The sequence below is a fragment of the Vidua chalybeata genome, chromosome 5, assembly GCF_026979565.1.
Source record: "Vidua chalybeata isolate OUT-0048 chromosome 5, bVidCha1 merged haplotype, whole genome shotgun sequence".
In the NCBI taxonomy this organism is placed as follows: domain Eukaryota; kingdom Metazoa; phylum Chordata; class Aves; order Passeriformes; family Viduidae; genus Vidua; species Vidua chalybeata.
The window spans coordinates 57,995,404-58,017,360 of NC_071534.1; the positions used below are offsets into that span (position 1 = coordinate 57,995,404).

Consider the following 21,957-nt stretch of genomic DNA (forward strand, 5'->3'; position numbering starts at 1 on the left):
ACATGGGGAGGCATGGAAAAAAAACAGAGACATCTATGAAAAATACATTGAAAAAAACCTTAAATAATACTTATCTGGCAGACTTGTCTATGTGAGCTGCAAAATTCAAAAATTTCACATTTAAACTGTATCAAGTAATAGTATGCACACAGCAAATAACTGTGCCTTGGAGCCTGCCTTCATTGTTCTTCACAAATAACTGCAGATACATCATGGAAGACATCTTCCTCAACAGCTGTGTCACAAGAGCACCAAATTAATTATTGCATAATTCACAAAAAAAAAAAAACAGCTGACTTTGTTGGGAAAGCTAGTCTAGAAAGACTAGAAACCAGAAGAAGCCTTTCTTAACACTGCTGGGGAAATCTGATCCTGCAGGTAAGGTGGCATCTTCTGAAGCCTTGGTCACGCTCTCCCAGCCAAGTCAGACTTCAAACATGATGGACAGAAAACATGGGTTTCAAAAACTGCAGGGTCAAAACCTGATGGATAGATAAATATTTGCTCTATGCCTTCTCACCACCAGATCACACACTGCTCATCTTCTCCAAAAGCTAGTAAATCTATGCCCTTAATATGGGTCATCACTATGATCACCCTGATTTCTTCAATGAAGACAGTGCCATACTGTCATCAATGGCTTCCATTTGACTCAGATACACAGTGGTCTCTAAGTGTATAATCCTCATGACATTCAGCCTGAACCTCTTCAGAGCCTTCCTACCCTCCAGCAGATAACATCCCCACCCAACTGGGGTGTTCTCTGTGAATTTACTGAGGGTACATTCAATCCCCTCATCCACAACAGTTATCAGTTACTAGATTAATAATACATATAAACAATAATTACTTGCACACACAATATAATTAGGTATTTTTACCCTGAAAAGAATTACAAAACACCTTTTCTTAAAAACCTGGCAAAACAGTATAAGTACCTAAGCAGAGGTGGATAACCTGTTCTGAAGGAAACCCACAGGGCCATAATGAAGCAACAGCAGATTCAGTGCTATGTGTTGTTCTGCTTTTCTGAGGAAAGTAACTCAATTTTAGCATTACATTTTGCTCCCATTCTCCTGCTTTTGCTCCTCTCTCCTCATAATACCTATAATTTCACATAGGTAAAGATCTCCCTTACAGAGAGGTTTCTGCCTCAACATTTCCTTCTACAAATACAGGCTTTGCTGGTTTAGATACCTCTGTGCAGCTCAAGCAAGATTATACCAGACAGCAATGCACTTTTGACCTTAGTGTCAACATGAGAAAGCTGCCTATTTAAAAACTTGCACAAAACCAAACATTCAGAATATAGCTGATACTGTGAATTTTTGAGAAAGCTGACTGACACGACAAAACAGCCAAGCCATGTCATATTGCTGCACTTAATCATTAATTAGTCTAATGAACACTGAAATCCCACCAGATAGGATGAAGTTGTGACTCAAAGCAGCAGATGTGATTCTGGTCTGAAACCTCTGGGGAGTATCTATGACAGTGACTGCAGGAGTCAGTCTGAAGAGCAGTGCCACAGAGGAAGAAATTTCTGCCATGGAGGAAGAGATTAGTCCTTGAATGGCAGTTAATTTGTTCCAGACTGAGAATTTTGCTGTCAGGAAAGGAAAATGTCTTTTATGAAACCAGAATAAATCCCCAAATGAGTTCTCTACAGAGAACATCTAGTTTAGAGAGGTGTCATAAATACTGGTTGCTTGTAAGTTCTTCATAACATTATTTAGAGAGAAGAAGCAATAAGCCAATGCACAGAATCTGAGACACACTTAGAAAATAAAAATATTAGAAGGTGTATAGCAAATATACTTCAATGCTCCTGTATATGATGGTTTACAGTGCAGCAAGCATGGAACCACTGCAAGATTACATTGTTAGAAAAATCCAAAAGTTGATTTATTGAAAAGATCAGCTTTGATACTGGAAGAGAAGATGAAAGACAGACCATGGGGCTGCCCAGGCCAGTGACAGTCATACAGCTCTAGCCACCCTGCATGACCCTGCACATACTCAGAACACGAAGAGACTCCTCTGAGTCATCATCAAGAGCTGTACAGATGCTGAGTCACAATTTTTTTTCCCAGGTAATAGTCCAGATGAGTCTCTAGTCTGAGTTAGAAAAATTCAGAAGTATGAAATTGTATCTCTGTGTGAATACTATTGTAATATACACAAAACAGGAAGCTAAAATGTGTCACTTAAGGGCAGTAAATTGCAAGTCTGAATTAGCAAATGTGCTTAAAGTTTCTTGCAGGGTTTAAAGCCCTGCATATAGTGCAGGGTTTTAAAGTCATTGTAAGAAGGACTGGAGGCAAGGTAACATGTTCTTTGCAGGAATCTACTGGTTTCATTTGTCCCTCAGCTGAGTAAGTATCAGGAGTAACATTCCCTCAGAAAAAAACCAAATTTTTTTTGTTGTTGTTGAAAACAGAACAAGCACAGCTTTTAGAGCAACCTGCAAAAGAAAAAAAAAATCTACAATATAATCTTTTTTCTTCATAAAACCATTTGCTTCAGCATATCCTAACAAAACATAACAGAAATGAGGGCTCAAGTGTTGTCACAGATGACCAAGAGCTGCTTGTTCAGTTTTCAAAAGGCAAAAACCTAGACAGGGCTCTTAGATTTTGCTGAGAGGATGGGCAATGGAGCCAAGCTTCTAACCATGGAATTAATTTCTTTTTCCAGCAGTGGCTTTACAGGACATTTTAAAGCACTGTCCATCCCAGCGGATGAGTTTTTCTTCTTCTTCTTTCCGTACTTCCTTTTTTAAATTTCCTTCCCTAGCATTGCCTAGTCTTTCTCCAACACCAGCTGTCTGCAGTAGCATATTACACTATTAAGGGAATTAAGATTTCCAAAACTGGACAGAAGTCCACAATCTCAAACTGCTTACCCATTTTTATTGCCTGGTTAATGTGCATTTCTGCACTGAAGAGTTTGCAGAGATGGTGGCACCTCTTACATTGCTGCAAGGAAAAGCCACTGGAGCTGCTCAAGCATAACTGAAGACATGGTAGGGCAGCAAAATCCTCTTCAGAGATGCTTAAAGAGGAGGTGACCATTCCAGAGTTTGCAAGAGAGAAGGGATTTGGCAATATGGGCATGTGTTTAAATGATTTTCTAGCTGGTTTAAGTTAACAAATATGATAAATCAATATATAGTGAGATACAATATCTGTGGAGACTTGACCATTATCTTGCAGACCCTGTGTTCTAGGTCAATTGTGATATACCTATTAGGGGGGAGGAAAGGGGGTTGTGGTTTTGGTTTTTTTTTTTTTTTTTTTTTTTTCCTTTTATTGTGATACATCCTGATTCTGCCTCTGTTCAGAACTATGGCAGTGCTTGAGTTAGTTTACCACAATGTGATAAGAATCATAAAAAACTGGGGTTTGCAGTAACATAAAAGCATTTAAGATAGGATTATATGCCCTGAAAAATACAATGAGCTAACCCTTACTAATTTTACTTACTCAAAACTCTAATAAAGCATAGAAGATAGAGAGGACTACTGTAATAGATGTAATATATTTGTAATATATTTAATAATATTCAAACTATAAATGTGTTAACACACATAATTTCTCTACTATTATATGAAATATAAAAGAAAGAAAGATTACTTGGAATTTGTACATTTTTCCCTTGAGAGCTGTTCCATTTCACTAATAAGTCATTCTGCATTCCTTCATGAACCAGAAAAAATATGAATTGTATCCTGTCTTTTATTTCCACTGTAAATTAGTGGCATTACAGGCATGTGTCACAATCTGAAACACAATTTGGTTCTCAAATATTAAGATGATTGAAAAATCTAAAATTCCTGGAATGTGCCATCACTAACAAGCATAATTTACACTTTTCATTCTGATAAGCTTCCCTTTCTTCCCTCATTCCTGTGCAAATGGGACAGAGCTGTTGGCTTAGAGTAGCGCTAGGATTTCTTTTATTTTGTATCTCATCTGAACCAAATTCATCTATCCTCTGTATTAAAAAATGGTTACACAGTTTCAGTTCTCACATTTCATTACGGGCTCATATGTAGGATGGAGGAGGTTTTAAAAGGTAACATTTAAAACTTTGTTTAAAAATAGCCAAATTGGTCCAAATTTAAGTGAGATCTTACCTGATTCCTTACATGCCAACATGTTCTAAAGCTGTAAGCAACGTGTTCCTTACAGCACCAACAAGTCCTTCAGTACACTTTTTTCCTGTACTTTCACCTGCTTCTCTGTCTCACCAACATGCAGGGGCAATAGCTATTCCTTTAGTAACAGAAGACTTTAGCTTTTGTCAACTCCTGTTTTCAAGAACTAATTTCAGGACTTTCATTTAAATCTATTATTTAAAGACCTGAAGTTGAAAACATTAAATTTTAGCTACTCATTTTCTCTTCTCCTACTCCAGTCTATAAACATACAATAGAAATTATATAACCAAGGAAGTAAGAAGAGGGAGTAGAGTAAGAAAGCCCAAATTGTCTTATCTGTTTGTTTTTGTCGTGCTTTTGTTTCCTCCCCTGGCTTCTAACAGGGCTCTCCCTCTTTCTTCTAAAAAAAAAAAGCCTCTTCCATTCATAACTGACCAAAAGATTCAAGTTTACGTGAGGAAGGGGCCTCCAGCAAGCAGAAGTTTTAATCAGCAGTCCAGTACATCCCTGTTCCAATTTCCCCTTGTGAAACATATGAAATGTTGCTGATAATAATCTTCTCTCACAATCTTTTCCTATTTTCAAGATGTCTGTAAAACACGTTTTGGGCAAGTGCAGTATACAAGTGACTATTAAAAATAAATAAAATACCACAAAGAGATTTTATTCTTTCATGAATTTTTTTTTTTTAATCGTTCTCTGAATCATTCTCCCAGACTTGTTAGAACTCTGGAGAAAAAAAAATCCCCAAACATTTTAAGCAGTCAGAGGTGAGACCCCTCTCACCTGCAGAGACTCAGACTCAACTTGGACCCCCTCCAGCTCTGACACCGCCTGATTGCTGGAAACTCTCCAGGAGAGAACCAGCCCCCCCAAAAGATGAGAACCCAAGTGTTGTTTAGTTCCCCCTCCTGATAGCCCTCTTCCTCCCTGGACTCTCCTCCTCGCTGGCCGTACAGACATTATTCTTTCTCACCACACTGAGGAATTAAGAGTCTCATCAGTGATATCTTATTTTCTTTCAATTTGGTGACTGTCCTCCATATCACACCTTCTGTATGGCCCATTTTCACCACAGCCATCTCTTTGTTTTGCAGACTGCTCCCAATAACAAGGTCTGGATTAATTTTTAGATACCACCATCTTTTATTCACAGTTCATTTCTGGACTATTTTCATTTATAGCAAATCTTTGCAATGCACATAACCTTTCAACCTTTTTTTTTTTTAGGTCTCCAATCTGTGGCACAAGGCATATTGACTAGACTGTGGCAGCTTAACTCTTATTGACAGACTCTAAAGAATCCAATTTACAGAACTGGTTCCTGTGGCCTTAAAGTAAAGGTGAATAAACAGATCTAAAGGGCATCATATCTCTTACTCTATGTTTGAATAGCATCAGTAATATATTTCACTGAGGTTGTTCATGTTGCTGTATCAGACAGCACCTAACCAGGTGACCTTTTACAGTTTAATGTTGTGTCTTTTCAAGATTGATTACATTGTGAACTTCGAATTGTTTCACATTTCTATATTCCCTTTCATCTAAGAAGAAGACACTTCCTTATTGCTACAAATACAGTCCAATATCTGAATAATATGTGCCCTCTAGGTTTTGCCAAGGGAGCAAACCTACAACACAAACCAAGCCCTCCCCTTACTATTCTATTGTGCTTTATAGAAAAAAAAAACATAAATTGGTCATTGGTTGGTATCTGATTTCCTGATAGGTCTCAAAATAAATGCTAGAGACAACACAAATGTACAGTTCAACAGAATGATGCATATTAAACATTAACAGTTGTATTAAAAAGGAATTTTTATAAGATGTTTAGAAATGTTTAACAGAAGAAAAACTGTTGAGACCAAACTGTGCTCCAGGAGCTGTTTAGGCAAATAATGCATTAAAACAAACAAACCAGTAGTGCTATTTAGGGAACTTCCTCCAGCAATCATTCATGAATGATTTAAAATCAGCATCACTGGTTTAACTTCATTTCATTACTTGGCTTTACATATGAATAAACGGAATGAGATGTACTTATCTGACTTAACAGCTACCCTGTGTATGTACCACACGTTAGGCAAAGACACTTTCACACAATTTCTCCTGCATGCCCTGCAGTGAAATTAACACTAGATTTGTGAGCTGAAAGTTATTACTAAGGCAACAGATAGAAATCAAACAGTGTTATGAATTCACTACAGGCAAAAGGGAGAGTAGAAATCAAAAGCAGAAAAATGTGGAAAAATTTCTATTAAATACACAAATCCTTCAATAACATCAAAAGAAATGTTAGAAAATATGGATTTAAATATATTTCTGCTTTAAATAAATACTTTGTTTTTAAGTTACCTCCAAAGTGACAGTCTTTATTTAAATATGCTTTCACAGCCTGAAGAGCTATAGGAACAGATATTATCACTTCCCAGTAAGAAAACCACAGTAAGGTAAAACAAAGAGTACAATCAACAGGACTCAGAGTTGATTTTCAATGCTTTAAAATAAATGTCCAACCTTCCGACTGCTTTTAAACAGATTTCATTAATGAAAACCTGAGGGTAAAATTGTGCACTTCTGCACATAGTCCCTGCTGGTCAGGCAACATTAAAAATAAAACACATGCCAGATGAGAAAATAGCAGGATTTGTCTTAAACTAATTTGGTATGTTAACTCCTATAAAGTTCTTTGAATATGCATTTTTGAACATGTTATAAAAATAAACATTGATTTCAAAATAAAGATGATACAAGCCTTTATATTAGTAACAGTCAACACAAAATTTACAAGGACTTCACTTCTGTGAAAGCATTATACTGAAAGACACCAATTTATTAATGGCATTTAACTTAGGGTTTTGTTGAAGATTTAATTTCTTTTAAATTGAAGTATCAGTCAATACTCAGATCCAAAAAAAAAAAATCCAGTGCTTCAAAACAGAATGAGAGCCTATGGTTAAAAGCCCCTTACAATACCTCACATCAGCACCCTGAACCTGCCTCCTTGTGCAGTTTCAGAAGGTTTTTCATTGTTTATTTTTCAGCCTGACAAAAATTATAATGCAAATAAATCCACCTCAATATCATTTAATATTTTTGGTGGTCTAGGATTTTTTAAGTTTAGGTTTTAGGTGGGGGCTGTGTTTGGTTTTCTACTTTTTTAACAATAAATGGATAGATTATGAGAATTATCAGAAGATGTGGGGTATAAAAGTTTAATTTAAAGGACATAAGCCTTTACTTATAAACTTATATTAATCTGCTATTGTTTGTCTACTAATCTCAACACCAAACCCCTTAGGTATGTTATGTCCAATACTTTCTCTATTGTTTTAACAGTTTAAGCAATTAGAAACTACAATTGCTTCCTACTTCCCTTGAGACACTCAATATAGTACCTCTAAGCACTGAACTATGTTCCAATAATCATTCTACATTTTACTTCATTTCATCCCATTAGTCCCATTATACAGCATCTTTAAATACTTCCTTGATCTTCTGATAAACCTTCAAAACTTTTATACCTGAATTACCTATCCTTTGATCTCCAACAGTTAGAATGAGGACGTACCTGTAAAAACCATCTTCCAAAAACTCTGGTTAGTTTGATCAAGAAGGCAAGCAGCTTAAGCAGGATATGTATTTTATAGCTTTAATCTAGTTAATAACTCCATTGTGATTCACTGCTTTGTTTTGCATCTTTCTTTTTTCCTTTTAAGTGGCATAAAGCTGTGATTTTCCTTTTCTATTTCAAAAGGAATAAGAACATAACATGCACAGAGAAATGGCATTAGCAGTGAGAAGCTTCAGCCCGAGAGGGAATCTTGAAGATTGATGTGTGGCATTGGCAAAATAAACCAAATTTCAACTTTTAACTTCTTTGTTTTATCCAAATTACAAATCTATACTTTTAAACTTATTCAGTTAGATTAACTTTTAAACTACCAGGGTAGCACAACAGGAGAAAATGCCTTTAGTTTCATTTTTTTCTTTTTAGTGTAAATTTGGCATAGTGTGGATTTATTGTTAGCAACACAGACACACATGTGACTTGGTTTTAATACAGACGCAGTTTCTTATTCGTACCCTAACTACCCTCTCACAATTATTTCAACTGATAAAGTACAGCCTTTGGAGCTAAATCATTAAACCCCTAAGCTTTTCAGGGTTTTGCAGGCCACCCAATAAACACACACAAGAATATTTAAGAAAAACACTTCCATTTTTAAACAAAAATTCTAAAACATAGGAGCTATCTTTAAAATACAGTAAATGATACAGAAACTGCCTTAAAAATGTTCAAGTTTACTGAGCTGCCTTCTGCAACGTACATCCATCCAGGTCACTCAGCGTGCAGTTTGCTGGTAAGTACAAAAGCAGAACGAAGGCGAAGGCCCAACTACTGCTCATCGATCTTGCACAGCTGTAGAGCCACATCGGATGCCCAGCAGTATGACCCAGCTATTTTCTCTTCCCATCCCTCTCTGTGACTCTGAATACCAAGTCACTACTACCTGCACTGTATCCTGCCTGTGGAACAAAAGAGCTATTTCTTTGTTCTCAGGCCTGCTGCAGTGTTCCTTATCCAGCTGATCTTGTGTTGGCTTGTTTGGTTTTAATTAATGGATAAAGCTATTGGCACCCTGTCATCACCAGATTCGTGTTTCAGCCACTTCCTAGCAAATTTACTAAGGCACACTCCCCTTACTAGGTGGTATTCCCTTCCCACATCAGCATTTACCAATGACTGAGAAGAAGGAAGAACATCAGAGCAAGGTCCAGAGAAACTATGTTCGGGCTCCTCCCTGACCTGCACTGATAGAGAGGTGAAGGCAAACAAAGAGGGGATGCCAAGGATTGGCTCTGCCAAGTCACAGCTGCTGTAAATACTGCCCAGGCTTCTTGCTGAGAGCATGTGATGAAAGGGAATTTTACATTTCTTGTTACCCACACAACCAGCATCTCAACTGCTGACAAGAGCTGCTTTGCCCAGCCTAAGGCTCTGTACTTCCAGCCACTTTCACCTCTAAATCTGAGTTTGTCCTTGGCTACAGTTCCAAAGTTGCCACTTCTCTCTATAGGTTGTGTGATAATTTTTCAAACTTAATAGACAGATTTTCACAAACAAACTAATTGTTCAGTTCAGACCTACCATTTTACTGGGAGAAAAATAATTAAAATTTACTAATAATGATAATCATCATCATCATCATAACCTATATTAGAGCGCTTGGGAAAAATACTGTATTAGCCTGTTTGTACACAATAAACTTGTGTTCAATATGTACAACTTGGTGACCATCAGATATTTGAAGTTGGGGTTTTTTTTAATATATTTTTTTTCAATACACTCTTTTCTTTAAAAGAAACAAGCTCAGCTGTGATAACAGTACATTGCCTATGCAAAAGTGATTGCTGAAAATGAAAAACTTTCAAAAAGCCCGAGTTTCATTTTCCTTTTCAAGTACTATTAAACTGATATAGGCAGTTACCATAAACTCTCATTTAGAATGTTTTACAGTGAGTAATATGAAATTATTTTACTTATTAACTACAATTTGTTCCTCTCAAGAGTTGTTACAAGTTAATAATATGATTTCTGTATAGCACATACAACAGAGACAGCTGGTGTAATGGGAGATTCACCTCACCTAGTGTGTTTGACTAGACTAGACTTCTGTTTAGTTGTTCTTCCAAAAATATCTGCAGCCTATATAAAAACATCTATATGCCACTGAAGTATTTTACATGATGAGTTTGCACACAGCACTATCTAAAACAACTTGCAATATGAATGAAGTAAAATGAAGGGTCACTTCTCAAAAAAAAAGTTATTGGAAGAACTTATGAAATTAAAAATTAAATTTAAAAACATAATTTAAAAATCTCTAATGGATTATTATCTGAAAAGCAAGTGGATGAGCAACATAGAGTTTCTTTTTGTTTTATTAAACCTATCCTAAAGCCTAAGATGAAAATGCAAAATTTAAAAGAAAGATATAAACTGGACAGTTTACCCAAAACAAAATACTGAAGGATGAAAACCTAACCAGGCAGCAGCCTTAATGTTATAAAGTCATCAGAGAAAATTAGACTTGTCAATTACCAAATCTTCTCAATTATCCTGACAATTCTACAAAGTTTGTATCTGGGAATAACACTAATGCAATAGTCCCTCCTTTAGTCAGACTTAAAGCCCAGTTGGGTCCGAGAGAACTCAAGAAAAACTGAGACAACAAGTTACTGGCCATCCAAAAATAAATGCCAAATGCCAAATAAATGGCAGTCTGCTTGGGAGTTACTGTGCCCAATTTGAATTTAAGTCAAGAGTACAATAAAAGGTCCTCTCCTTCAGTAACTGCTGTGCAAATTGGATGACATTTAGCATTGTGCCAGATTGGGGTTTTGTGTTGGGTTTTTTTTTAAATACAGTATGCTACTTTCTGGATTTTGTTATAAAATGCATAGTCAGAGAACACAACAGAAACCTATACAACATTAAAAGTCAATGCCTGAATACAAATAATAAGAAAAATGTGAATCACCATTGCTTTTTGCCAGTAGAACTTCTGTTTACAGATCTCAGCAACTACTTTCCAAAATTCAAAACAACCAGTGCTCTAGGAAAACCTCATTTCAATGACCAGCTTATTCATTGTAAATCTGTCATAACCTATAAATACATTTAGTCATTAATTATAAATCTCTATATTGCTGCTGATGCTGAAAGAGTGGAGGAGGTTGCTACTAGTTGTGCAGTAATTCACAAAATAAGGTATTTATCCAATGATCTTTAAGAAAGGAAAAGTTTATCTGCAGTCAGATATGTCAGATATTGTCCTATGTTCCCTCTTCAGTATTTCATTTGGAAGAAGTTAAAAAACTGGAATTTAAAGATGAGTTTCTGAGTCTTGACATTCACCACCCCTCTGGGGATTCAGCTGCACACTCATGTTAAGCAGAAGCACCAGGTGGGTTCTGAGGCTACAGTAGGGTGCTCACAGGTGTCAGCTCTGAAACTGCTGTACAACAGACCTTGCAATTAAACCTGCCAGGAAATGGGCTGTCATTAAACTCCTCTCTGGTCTCTATTCAACTCCAGAAGTATCCTGACTTCTTTCCCAGTCCCACTCCTATTTTCTTTCATTCTCTCATTCACATTCAGTACAATATTTTTCACTTTTCGTATTAATTGTTCTAATATTCTTATCTTCAAACCCTAAATTTCCACTTGTTGCATAACCTCCTCTTGTCTACTTTTGTATTTTTCTTCTATTATCCAGCTTCTTTTCCCCCTCTCATTATTCTGAGCTTTTTTTCCTTCTCCATATAGTATTTTATCCCCCCCACCCTATTTCTTGCCAGCTGAAAAAAGATGTTTCTTTTTATCATCCTTTTTTTCTGGTTCTTTTGTTTGCTTGCATAAATTAAAAAAGCAACACTGTTAGAGCTCAAAAGCTCTGAGGACCAAATCCAAGCAGCAATACATTTTATATGTGGATTCACTTAACTTTTAGGAGATGCAAAGATATCTCAGAAATAAAAAAAAACATTTTATTAAATAGGAATATCAGATCATATACATCTGCAAAATAGCTTAGCAAAAATGCTGAAGGCAATATGCTTTCCCTGTTGACACATTATACCATTTTCCTGTTGCAGAAAGCTTCTCTAACACAATGTGAAAAGATAATGGCAAAGTACAAAATTAGCACCACATCAAACTTAGTGTTTCAACTGCAGAACAAAGTACTTTGTCTGGCTTTCATCAAGTCCACTTAAAGTATTGTGAGAGTAAGAATAATCAAGATGATACAGCTGTCTCTTCAATCTTAGCTCAGATTTATAGTCTTGAGGGCACAGGCAGTCTTTGGGAACAGACAATAAACCTCTCAAAGAGCAGCAGAATCTCCAGCGCAGGTCATACCACCTGCGAGCAATTCTGTCAAGACAATACTGAACTCCCTCCAATTATGGCTAAATTACTGCCTAGCATTCAAGATAACTTGGAATTTTTTCAAAACCTTTCTTCCCCATGGTTTGGAAGTATTTTAACTGCCACGAACATTTCAGAAAACATTCTGAAATGTTTTCAGAAGTCCTGGTTCTGCAGGAACATGAGCACAGAGATAAAACATCCATTGATGGTTTTCATTACACAATGTGAAACAGTTCAAATGCTTCAAGTCCCCTCTTCCTTCCACTCCCCAAAAATGGAACTTCTTCCATTTTTTATCTTTTTTTTTTGTTGTTGTTGTTGTTAATAAGAAACTGATAGGAAAAATTAATTTCAAGTTTTACCTCAAAATGGTCCTCTTCCCCAAAGATTTAACTATGGGCAACTTTGGGCTTGAAAATATCTTATCATCATTGATTTAGTACTGATATATTACTATAAAATTTCTATACTGATATATTACTGATATATTACTATTAAACAGCTAATTTGTAGTAACTACTGCCCTGGAATATTCCTTGTGAAAGAATATAACTTCCTTCACAAGGCCTTTCTCAGTCTCCTGCCAACCAGACTTGGGCTCAAGGCTTGAAACAATGAGCTTCTGTTTTCGAGATGAGAAAACACTAGAATGATAAGAAACTGAGAAGTTAAACCATTTCAGACCTGCTTACACAGGTCTGAGAGATGAGAGATGCTTGTCTAAAATTGTATGACTTTAACAGGTCAGTTAAGCTGGCAAAAGCCAGGACAGAAAGGAAACATTTGTTCTGCGTCAGGCACTGCATCAGACAGCAGTGATACCCTTGTTCTTACAGGGGAAAAAAAGGAATCAAAGGAATAGGTCACCAAGTTTTATTCTTTTGCTGACTAAATTTATCATGTTAGATTTTTTTCCTGTGACAGTCACAACCTCCTTAGCCTATTTTTACATTTTGCTTCTCTTTTAGATCTACCTCCTCAATGCAGAGGCTGCTCCACATACTGTTCTCACCAATTCAGTAACATCCTGTTCCTGATGAGTTTCTGGTTCCTCACGGCTGGATGTTATACACATACATGTGTACAACAAATGTGATTCAAATATGATATGAAACTATTTCTGTGCAAAAACCAGATCCATTTATTGCAGAATTAAAAGGACTGAGCAAAGCTTACAACAATTCTTACTGCAATTCTTCTGGTTTTCCTCTCCCCATCCTAAAGAGAACTCCAACTACACATGGACTTCATTGCTCTCACTGGTTTCACTACTGATATCCAGTTTTTAACCAGAAAATTTATACCAGAATACTGAATTATTACGCATGGAAGCTCTAGAATTTTATTATCTCCATATGTTTCTTGCAGGTAATTTTAGCTTTTTAGCATGTCTTCTTCTACTTGGTACACTCAGTGACTATTTTTAGACCTCTGCAAAATTCCTGTAACACCCATAATTTTTGATTCAAGCTTTTGTTTACTAAAATTGATGAGTTGCTCAGTAAAGCATATACAAATTGGGCAAGTATTCAATCATTCTAAAATTGTGTTATTTTTTACGTTTTCATGTCCCTTTGTGATTTGATTATGGGGGTTTAAATGAGCTTTTCAGACACACACAAATTCACTCTGATAGCCTCACTTTTCTTACAGTAAAATACAAGATTAAACAAATAGCAGAAAGAGCAGAACTTTCAAGTCAGAAGATTAGAACAAGTCAGGGCCTGTCATGGATGCTGCCCTGTTAAGTGGTCAGAGAGCAACCAAAGGCAATTCTCTGCCATGGAAAGCCGGGCAACTGCACGCTGGGGTCATCAGCCTCTTCTTCTATGGCCTGAAAAGGGCCAACAAACAAGGATTTACAGTAGCACCAAAGGTACACTGAACATCCACTGTTAAAATACTTTTCATGTCTGTTTTTGAGAAACCACTGAAGGAAAGTCCACACAATACTAGACCCTCCAACCATAACCAATGCCTGCTTTCATGCTGCAAGAGAACAGCAATTCCAGAATGACACAACTAAACATTAGGAAGAGAAAACTAGTGCTTAGAGAGTTAATAGAATCCGACAGTTCCTTAAGGTACCATCTAATTACAGCATTAAAAGGCATTTACCAATTTCTATGTAAGCAAGCCATCAACAGACAGCTGCTTACTTGTATTTGAAAAATGTCCTTTTGCAGGAGAATGTTTGTCTTGCATAACTGATAACTAAAAATTTTGTTATACTGGAATATTAAGAGACTGAATATAGCAAATGGTTGACAATCCAGTCCTTTAACAACAGTGCCTTCATGTGTATATTATAGGCATTTTATTATTTTAAAGCTAAGATTCAACCACATTTTATAGTTGTAATTCTGTCCTCCTACACATCCACAAGCAAATTAGGTCAATTCCAAACTATTTGTAAAACCTCCTACATAGAAAGCAGTTTGAAATTTTAAACCATAGTAAGTATTAAATAAACAAAGTCAACCTACCAGTGTCATAAGCCTTGTGAACTGTCAATTTTTTGTTCTAGCCTAATAGGGCATCTCAAAGTATTAAGAACCAAATTGTGAGAATGACTGTCCTTGGCCAGAGATTGCATGCACACCACATTTCATAACATTTTAATAATGCTTATTATGTAAGTTTCCCTAATTAACTTCTAAATGTATTTCTACATTTGGCATCTGTAATATCCTGTGGCAATGAGTTCCAATATGTAATTATGTGTTGCATGAAAAAATGCTTATTTTAAACCTACTGCTGGGTAAGAGCTAGGAGTCACCAAAAATGTGTTAGAAGAAATGACGAATAATCATGCTCTCCCCATCCTCTCCATAACATTAGTAGCTTTATATACCTCTTTTATTTCTTCTGACCTCATTTCTTTTCCAAGCTGCAGAGTTCTAATCATCCTGTTCAAACACAGGTATCTCTTTCCCCACACATAACCTGGTTTGCTCTTATTAAAAGGAAGGACATTTGCAGCTCTTTGCACTACTTCAGATGGACCATGGATGTTGTCATGATGTTTGCATAGAATAATAATGTAATTGCAAGCCCTCTTTTTTGAGCAGTAACAATTCAGACTGCCATGCATTAGTTGCTCAGTTCCCTCCTGCAGGTATTATTGACTAACATTGCATAGTTAATGTACTTGCCATTCCACTAATTTGTTATCTTGCATTATCTTCTCACAACTGTTCACATCCACAGATTTGGGGACGTTATTTTGTGAATGCTGTATTAATATAAGCTGCTATTTTGTTGTTTAGCTGCTTTCACAGATTTATTAAAGCAGCAAAGATCTTCATATAGATCATTGTAGGAGTCTGTTCTTGGTTTGTGATAATTGATCTTCTATTCTCATCCTTTTTTCTCCTATCTTAAATAGTTATTTGCCTGACAGGACTTCTCACTTACTTTTATGACTATATGATTTCTTCAAGAAACTTTGGCTGCAGCTGTCATGGTTGCTTAAGATGGTTAATCCATGTGGGATTTACAGTTCTAACACAGCCATGGACTCACATCCAAGTACGCTATAATCTGTCTACAACAATCATGTTGGCTCTTCTTTGTTGTTTTATATTGGACATGTACAGTTCATTTTTCATATTTATTAACACACATCTTATTTGATTCTATGAAATTTTAATTAATTTTTACAAAGACAGAAATAAAACTTTCTGGGCTGTACCTTCATGTAAATTATACTACATTTCCAAATTCAGTGATTATGGATGCAAATTACTCGAGACCTGTTGAGTGTACCCTGATTCATTTGTAATTTTTTAATCAGCTTGCTGTAGACGTTTTCCCCTAATACTTGAGTGTCAAGCAGACCACCTGAGACATCTTAAGTAGGCTCTAGTGAAAAAAGCTTCATATACCCTCTATAATTAACACAAATGCAAAAAGCGTCTTTGTGAGATTTGGTGCTAAATACTTATCTTCTGCTAGTGTACTGCTGATGTCTTCATCCTTTCTGGGCCTGATGACTGTTAGGTTTCTTGCTTCTGATGTGTCTGAAAAATTTATCAAAGCTCTTTCTGTGCCTTTCTTCTGGCTTTCACACATAACTTAGCAGTTTAGTGTCCCAGTGTTTCCCACATTGGCCTACAATTCCTACTTGATGAAGTCTTTCTTTACCTGTTAGAGATTTCCTCCCTTTGCAGTTTAATATTACTGAGTCTGGGGCATTTTTTCTTCCAGTATGACAGATGGCAGTGTTTACTCTAACATTTAATACGGTAGCTCTTGATAGCACTAAAAGTTTATCCTTTAAGCTGTTTCTTTTAACAATTTCCTAACATGCATGCTCCCTTAGGCATAGTTTTCTCTGTAAAATGTTATGGCAACATGTTTTATACTTGCTCTTAAAACAATATGGCAACCATATTCATTATGATTAATCCTGTCGGGTGGCCCAACAATAATTTCATCTTAAACAAGGTCTTGCACATTGCACATTTGTCAAGAGCTATTCCTGCTATGAGCTGACAGCTTGTCAGAAAACCCAATACATCGTTCTTCACTTCCACATTTACTGAGTCTTCATGCACATAACAAAACCATGTAAAAGTAGGAAATGTTTCTTCCCTCAGCATCCTTTAGCACTTCACAGTAACGTTGCACCTCATTAACATGGTTAATCTAACCCTCTCCTTACTGTGATCTATTTGCACACATATTCAAACCATAAATGTGCTCTCTTGTCCAGACATACATAGCCTTGACCATAAACCCTAACACAATAATGCATCTCTCAGAGCACAGTTTGTATTCTCATGTCTATAAAAATGTTTACCCCATACCGACATCCTCTTGCACCAATTTACTGTGATGCCAAATATGTCAACATCTGGATTTCAAACCAGCATTCCAGCTCTCAAACTTAATTTTTCACCTTTCAGATTTTTTTTCCAGAAGACCATCTATAACTGCTAATGGTCTACTTGATTTTTTTCTAATTCTTTATAAAAAGAAGCAATTGGGAAATACATACATGACGGTGTTAATCCCTGACAGTTGTTGAAACATCTGCAGACCACAACCCACAATTAAGGCTCTTCGAGTTGGAGGGTATGTTAGCATTCTGCAGATCACAGGTCCAGCTTAAAAAAAAAACAAGACAACAACAAAAGAATACATAATAGTTCTTAAGTGACCACTATGAAGACAATGTTGCCAGGCATAGCAGACTTCGCACCTTAGTTTCAAGCAAACTTGTATTATTCCAATTATTTTTGAACAATTTGGTCATTTCAGTTCTGCTTTTCTGCACTGTACTACAAAGAGGATTATCAGGAAACCCAAGCAAAAAAATGAAACCATTTTTGTACAGTGTCTACTACTGGTGTGAAATGTACAGCTCTCCTTATATCACACTGACAGATTACACATCAGCTGCAACTGAATATACTCAAAAGTTACCACAAAATATCGCTCTTGTTTCCTTTCTAAAAGCTTCCAGTGTTATTGAGAGGTTATTTCAGAAATGCCATTACTCACTGCTTGGGTCTAGATACTGGAGATGAAGTGTTCTCCTGAGTCCCCAAAAGACCCAATTTCCACAGACCAGCTGCAGGTGTGGGTACTTTGAAGGTACTGGATAGAGCTATTCTGCACAGCTCAAAGGCCAGTGGAGGGAGCAGAAATTAATTACATTTATTCTATACCTTTGGTAGCAATGGCATAAGGCGGAATTTAAGATTCAATGAAGAAAAAAACCCACAAAAACTTCTGGCTAACAGAGAAAGCTCTAAAACTTTTATAGTATCCTATATAAGAAAAAAAAATAATACAGAAAGCTATGGGATAATAAGCAAAAAATTAAAATCCCTGGCCACAGAATCTACTTGAACTTCTCTCTGCCCAGAGTAGTGCTTTTAGTGCTTTTTCAGTAGTACAGTCTGGTGAAAAATTCTGTGTTTCATACATCTTGTCACATCTAGTATACTCACTCAGAACATCTAATCACAATATGAATAAGTCAAAATAGTTGCCATCAAAGAAAAATAAAAAAGAGAGAGGTGAAGGGGATCTACATTTTTGTATTTTCAGTGTTTTCTGAACATACAGAAAATATCAGAAGTATTGATTTAGTAAAAAACCTTATATGAGTCTGTTAGTGAAGAACAATTTACATGCAGAATTTCAGCTTCAGAAAGCTGGCAAGCTATAAAGAGTTTCAAGAGTTGGACTCAAGAAGAGGGTTTAGATAACATTTTCTTCATTGAAAGATAATCAGACCTGCCTAAAAAAACCCTGATTTTAATTTAAAATTATGGTATTTCTAATTCATATCTCAATTGAATCATCATTTTACTTTGCTCCTTTAATAGCAGAATACAGCCTGACAAACTTTCTAGCTGGTTTCCAAGTAGTACTAACATTCAGACAGTACACAGTCCCACATGTCCTGCCATTTAGCCACATCATTACCTCAAAAAGTCTCCAAGTAAAATCAAGTGACAGATATAGTCAATCCATAGATCTCATAAGACATTCTCAGGCAAGACACATGACATCACTGGGCTGACAAGGATTCCGTACTCAAAGTGGCATTTCCTCAGTGGAAAAGCACCAAAGCCAGCTGCTAGCTAGGAGTAGTCCAGAGCTCAAATTTCAGAAAGAAACAACATTTACTAATACCCATTTACTAGTACCCATTTACTAATACCCATTTACTAGTGCCCATGAAGTTTAACTCACAAACAACAGCCCTAAGGTTCTCATACCCTGCATCACACCTGAGCATGGAGTCTTTGGACTTAAAAATCTTACCTGGCAACTGATTCTGCAGCATCTGTTGTAAATCTAGGCTGCTGAATGCCTATGAGAGATCTTTCATTCTTCATAAACTCTGTATAAGGTCCTTAACTGAGCTGAAAATCTATTTTCAAGGGACATTTTAGACAACTGACATCATCAGTGATCCTGCTCATTGAATAAGCTGGAACTCTACAGCAGGGACTGTTAGGAAAGGAGGCAGAAATGTCCTAAGGAACTGATGCAAAGATTTTAATAATTCCTGAACCACTCAGCTATTTGATAGATGTTTATAAAACTTTACTCACAATAGAGCATTGTGCAAAACAATTGGGAAGAAGGCACTAAAATGAAGAGTGAGAAAAAAAAGCAGCTGCTCTCAGACAATGGTTTGCAATTCAGGAGGAGTAGTGAACTCTCAAAAAAGCTCCATCACACAAATCAGTTAGTGCATGTGAAGTGCAGCCCTGCAGAAATGCTGAGACCACATAGTGAAATTTAGACCTTTATGTCAGAACTTTACACTTTAGACCTTTAGAACATCCAGTCAAGCTAAATTTGGTAAGTACTTGAAATTTTTCAGACTTCTGATACATTTTATCAGAAAAATTATGCTAAAAATTATAATATTCAACTTAGTGTTTAGAAAGTTTTGCTCCAAATATGTACCATGGCAACCACCACATACCAATAGGCATACACAAAATTAAAGGATTTTCTTTCATAAAATTCACAGCCTTCAGGTTTACAAACCAATAAATGGAATGAAAGAAATAAAGAAACTGCTAATCTCTGTATTAAAGGAGCTTTCCAAACTCAACTAAAAAGCCCAAAGGACTTTGACTGTGAGATAACTGGTCTTATAACAGCAAATGAGTGTGAAACTTTTTATTAAAACTATCTAGATCTGAAACTAGCTATACTATATTTGCATTTTCTTATCAGCAATCCTTCCATCTATATTGTTGAGTTCATATGTTACCATGTTCTTAAAAATAAACAACTCTAGGCATACTATGAATTTTAAAAACAGAAAATGGGTTTAAACTAAAAAATGAAAACCAAAACAAATTTTCAGAATTAAGTACATTTTTCTTCTGAAAATAAGTCTTCTGAAAACTTAAATTGTACTTCAGTAGTTTCTGATAACCGTTAAATATGCTGTTAGTTATGACAACAGATTAAAATAGCACTAAACAATAAACCATTACACTTTTAAAAAATGGAATAACTTAACTGCCCATAGAACTAGAAGGGAAGCAGAAGATTTAAACATATGCCACAGAAAAAAATATTTGTCAATTTTTACAAAGGACAAAATAGGTATTTGTCTCCAAAAAGTCAATGTTTTTGTTAGTGACATTTCTGTCTTAATTGTTGTTGCTTTCTTTTCATCTAGGATATTTAGACAAATTCCTGCATCAGAATCACTTCATTTGAACTTGAGAAAACACCAAGATGCTTGTTTTCCTTCTTCTAATCTGTGAATAAAAATGAAGTCAGAATGATGAGACCTCCTAATGCCTTGATGAATTTAATGAGAATAGATTTGGTTGGACTTTCTGTGCTGTTGTTTCTGATAATTACTTTAACTGAAGTAATTTTTTTTAACACATAATATTTACAAAGGTTCAAAACATGCTAAAATAAAGGGCAGCTGGAGCTTCCTCTATGCAAAACAACAACATGAGATAAAGAGCAATGGAAAAACAAGGATACTGCTGAAGGTGACATTACTTGAAGTGGTGATACACGAAGTGGATTGCTGCAATCCAAGTAGATATTTCATAGCATAATCTGTCTACCAAAATAGAATTCATCCTTATAAGCAAAAAGCAAAAATAGAATTGGGAAGTTTAGCTTCATATCCAAAAAAAAAAAAAAAATTATTAGCTTACACTGAGCTAAACAGGGAAGGAGAAGCTGTTCTTGTCAAAACATTACTTCTGAAAGTGAGTGATACTCCAAATATTATATTTTATGACTGGTTATCTGAAACTTTTAATGGCAGCTTCCTATATTTTTTACCAGTTACTTTTGTTACTAGGCATAATTCCCAAGTTAGGCTTGGAAATTATGAATCACCTGGTAAGGCATTTTGATTTTCATCTATATGAGCAAAATGGATTGTATGGCACTCATAAGAGCTTGGGTATGATCCACAGCCAACTAAAAGATGCGATGATTTTCAAAGTTCTAAAATGAGCTTATATAATGAAAGCTAAAAAGTAGAAAAAATGGTATTAATGAAGTCTTAATATCTCCTTCTGAAAAAGAACTGCATTCATTTCCAGGAAAAAAGAAATTATAGTATAGACATAAAACCAACCTAAAAATCCCACAGCAAAGGCAGGCAGACATCTGGTGCCTGCAAACCTTGTGATTCCCCATCCCTCAAATTATTAGTAGAATAACTGGACAGATTTCACAGCCAGGAATCTATGGTTAAAGACTGGGCCCTGCCAAAGTCATTTGCAGGTTCAAACATTCTTCTGCCAGCTCATCTAGGTAACAGCTTGTAGCAACAGCTTAAAACCTTATAGGGCTCCTGCCAGCATTTTGTACTCTTTGCATTTCCAAAAAAGGCAGGTTTAGCCAAGCAACAACACAGCCACTCATCTGTTTAGCATCAATTAAGCTAAAGATTCAGATTAGTTTTCTGGATCTTTCTTGTTCAAATGCCCTCTCTTCCACTCAAGGAACTGGCCTACAGCAGAGACCAAAAAAAGAAAGTTTGGGCTGGTGATCTTAATAACAGAGGACAAACATGGGAATTATTTCTGGTTTTCCTTTCCTTACAAAATGACAGCTTCCAGTCCAGCTTTCTCTCATTACCTGCAGAACCTTGCTGCAGAATCTCCCTTCACCTATTGACTCCTACTCTAAAGCACTTACAGCTAGGTATTATTCCCTGTGTATGAATAATATACTAAATTTCCCTTTTCCTCCCCTTGCCTATTACATGATTATTTACCAGAAGTATCAACTTCATTAATTTTTCCTTTCTGTAACACTGAACAAATCAAAAGAAAATAGAATTAGCTTTAAGATCAAAACTACATTAATTATCCTGAGAAGATACAAAACA

The 21,957-nt window shown here is 36.0% G+C and overlaps 1 protein-coding gene across 1 annotated transcript in view; it reads right to left on the bottom strand.

The window, feature by feature from the left end:
• SLC2A13 (solute carrier family 2 member 13) overlaps positions 1–21,957 on the bottom strand; it is a 142,328-nt gene that overhangs the window by 59,787 nt on the left and 60,584 nt on the right. Inside the window, exon 4 of the mRNA XM_053943108.1 lies at positions 17,104–17,212. Within this exon, the coding sequence (XP_053799083.1) occupies positions 17,104–17,212 (109 nt within the window). The remainder of the gene's footprint in view (positions 1–17,103; positions 17,213–21,957) is intronic.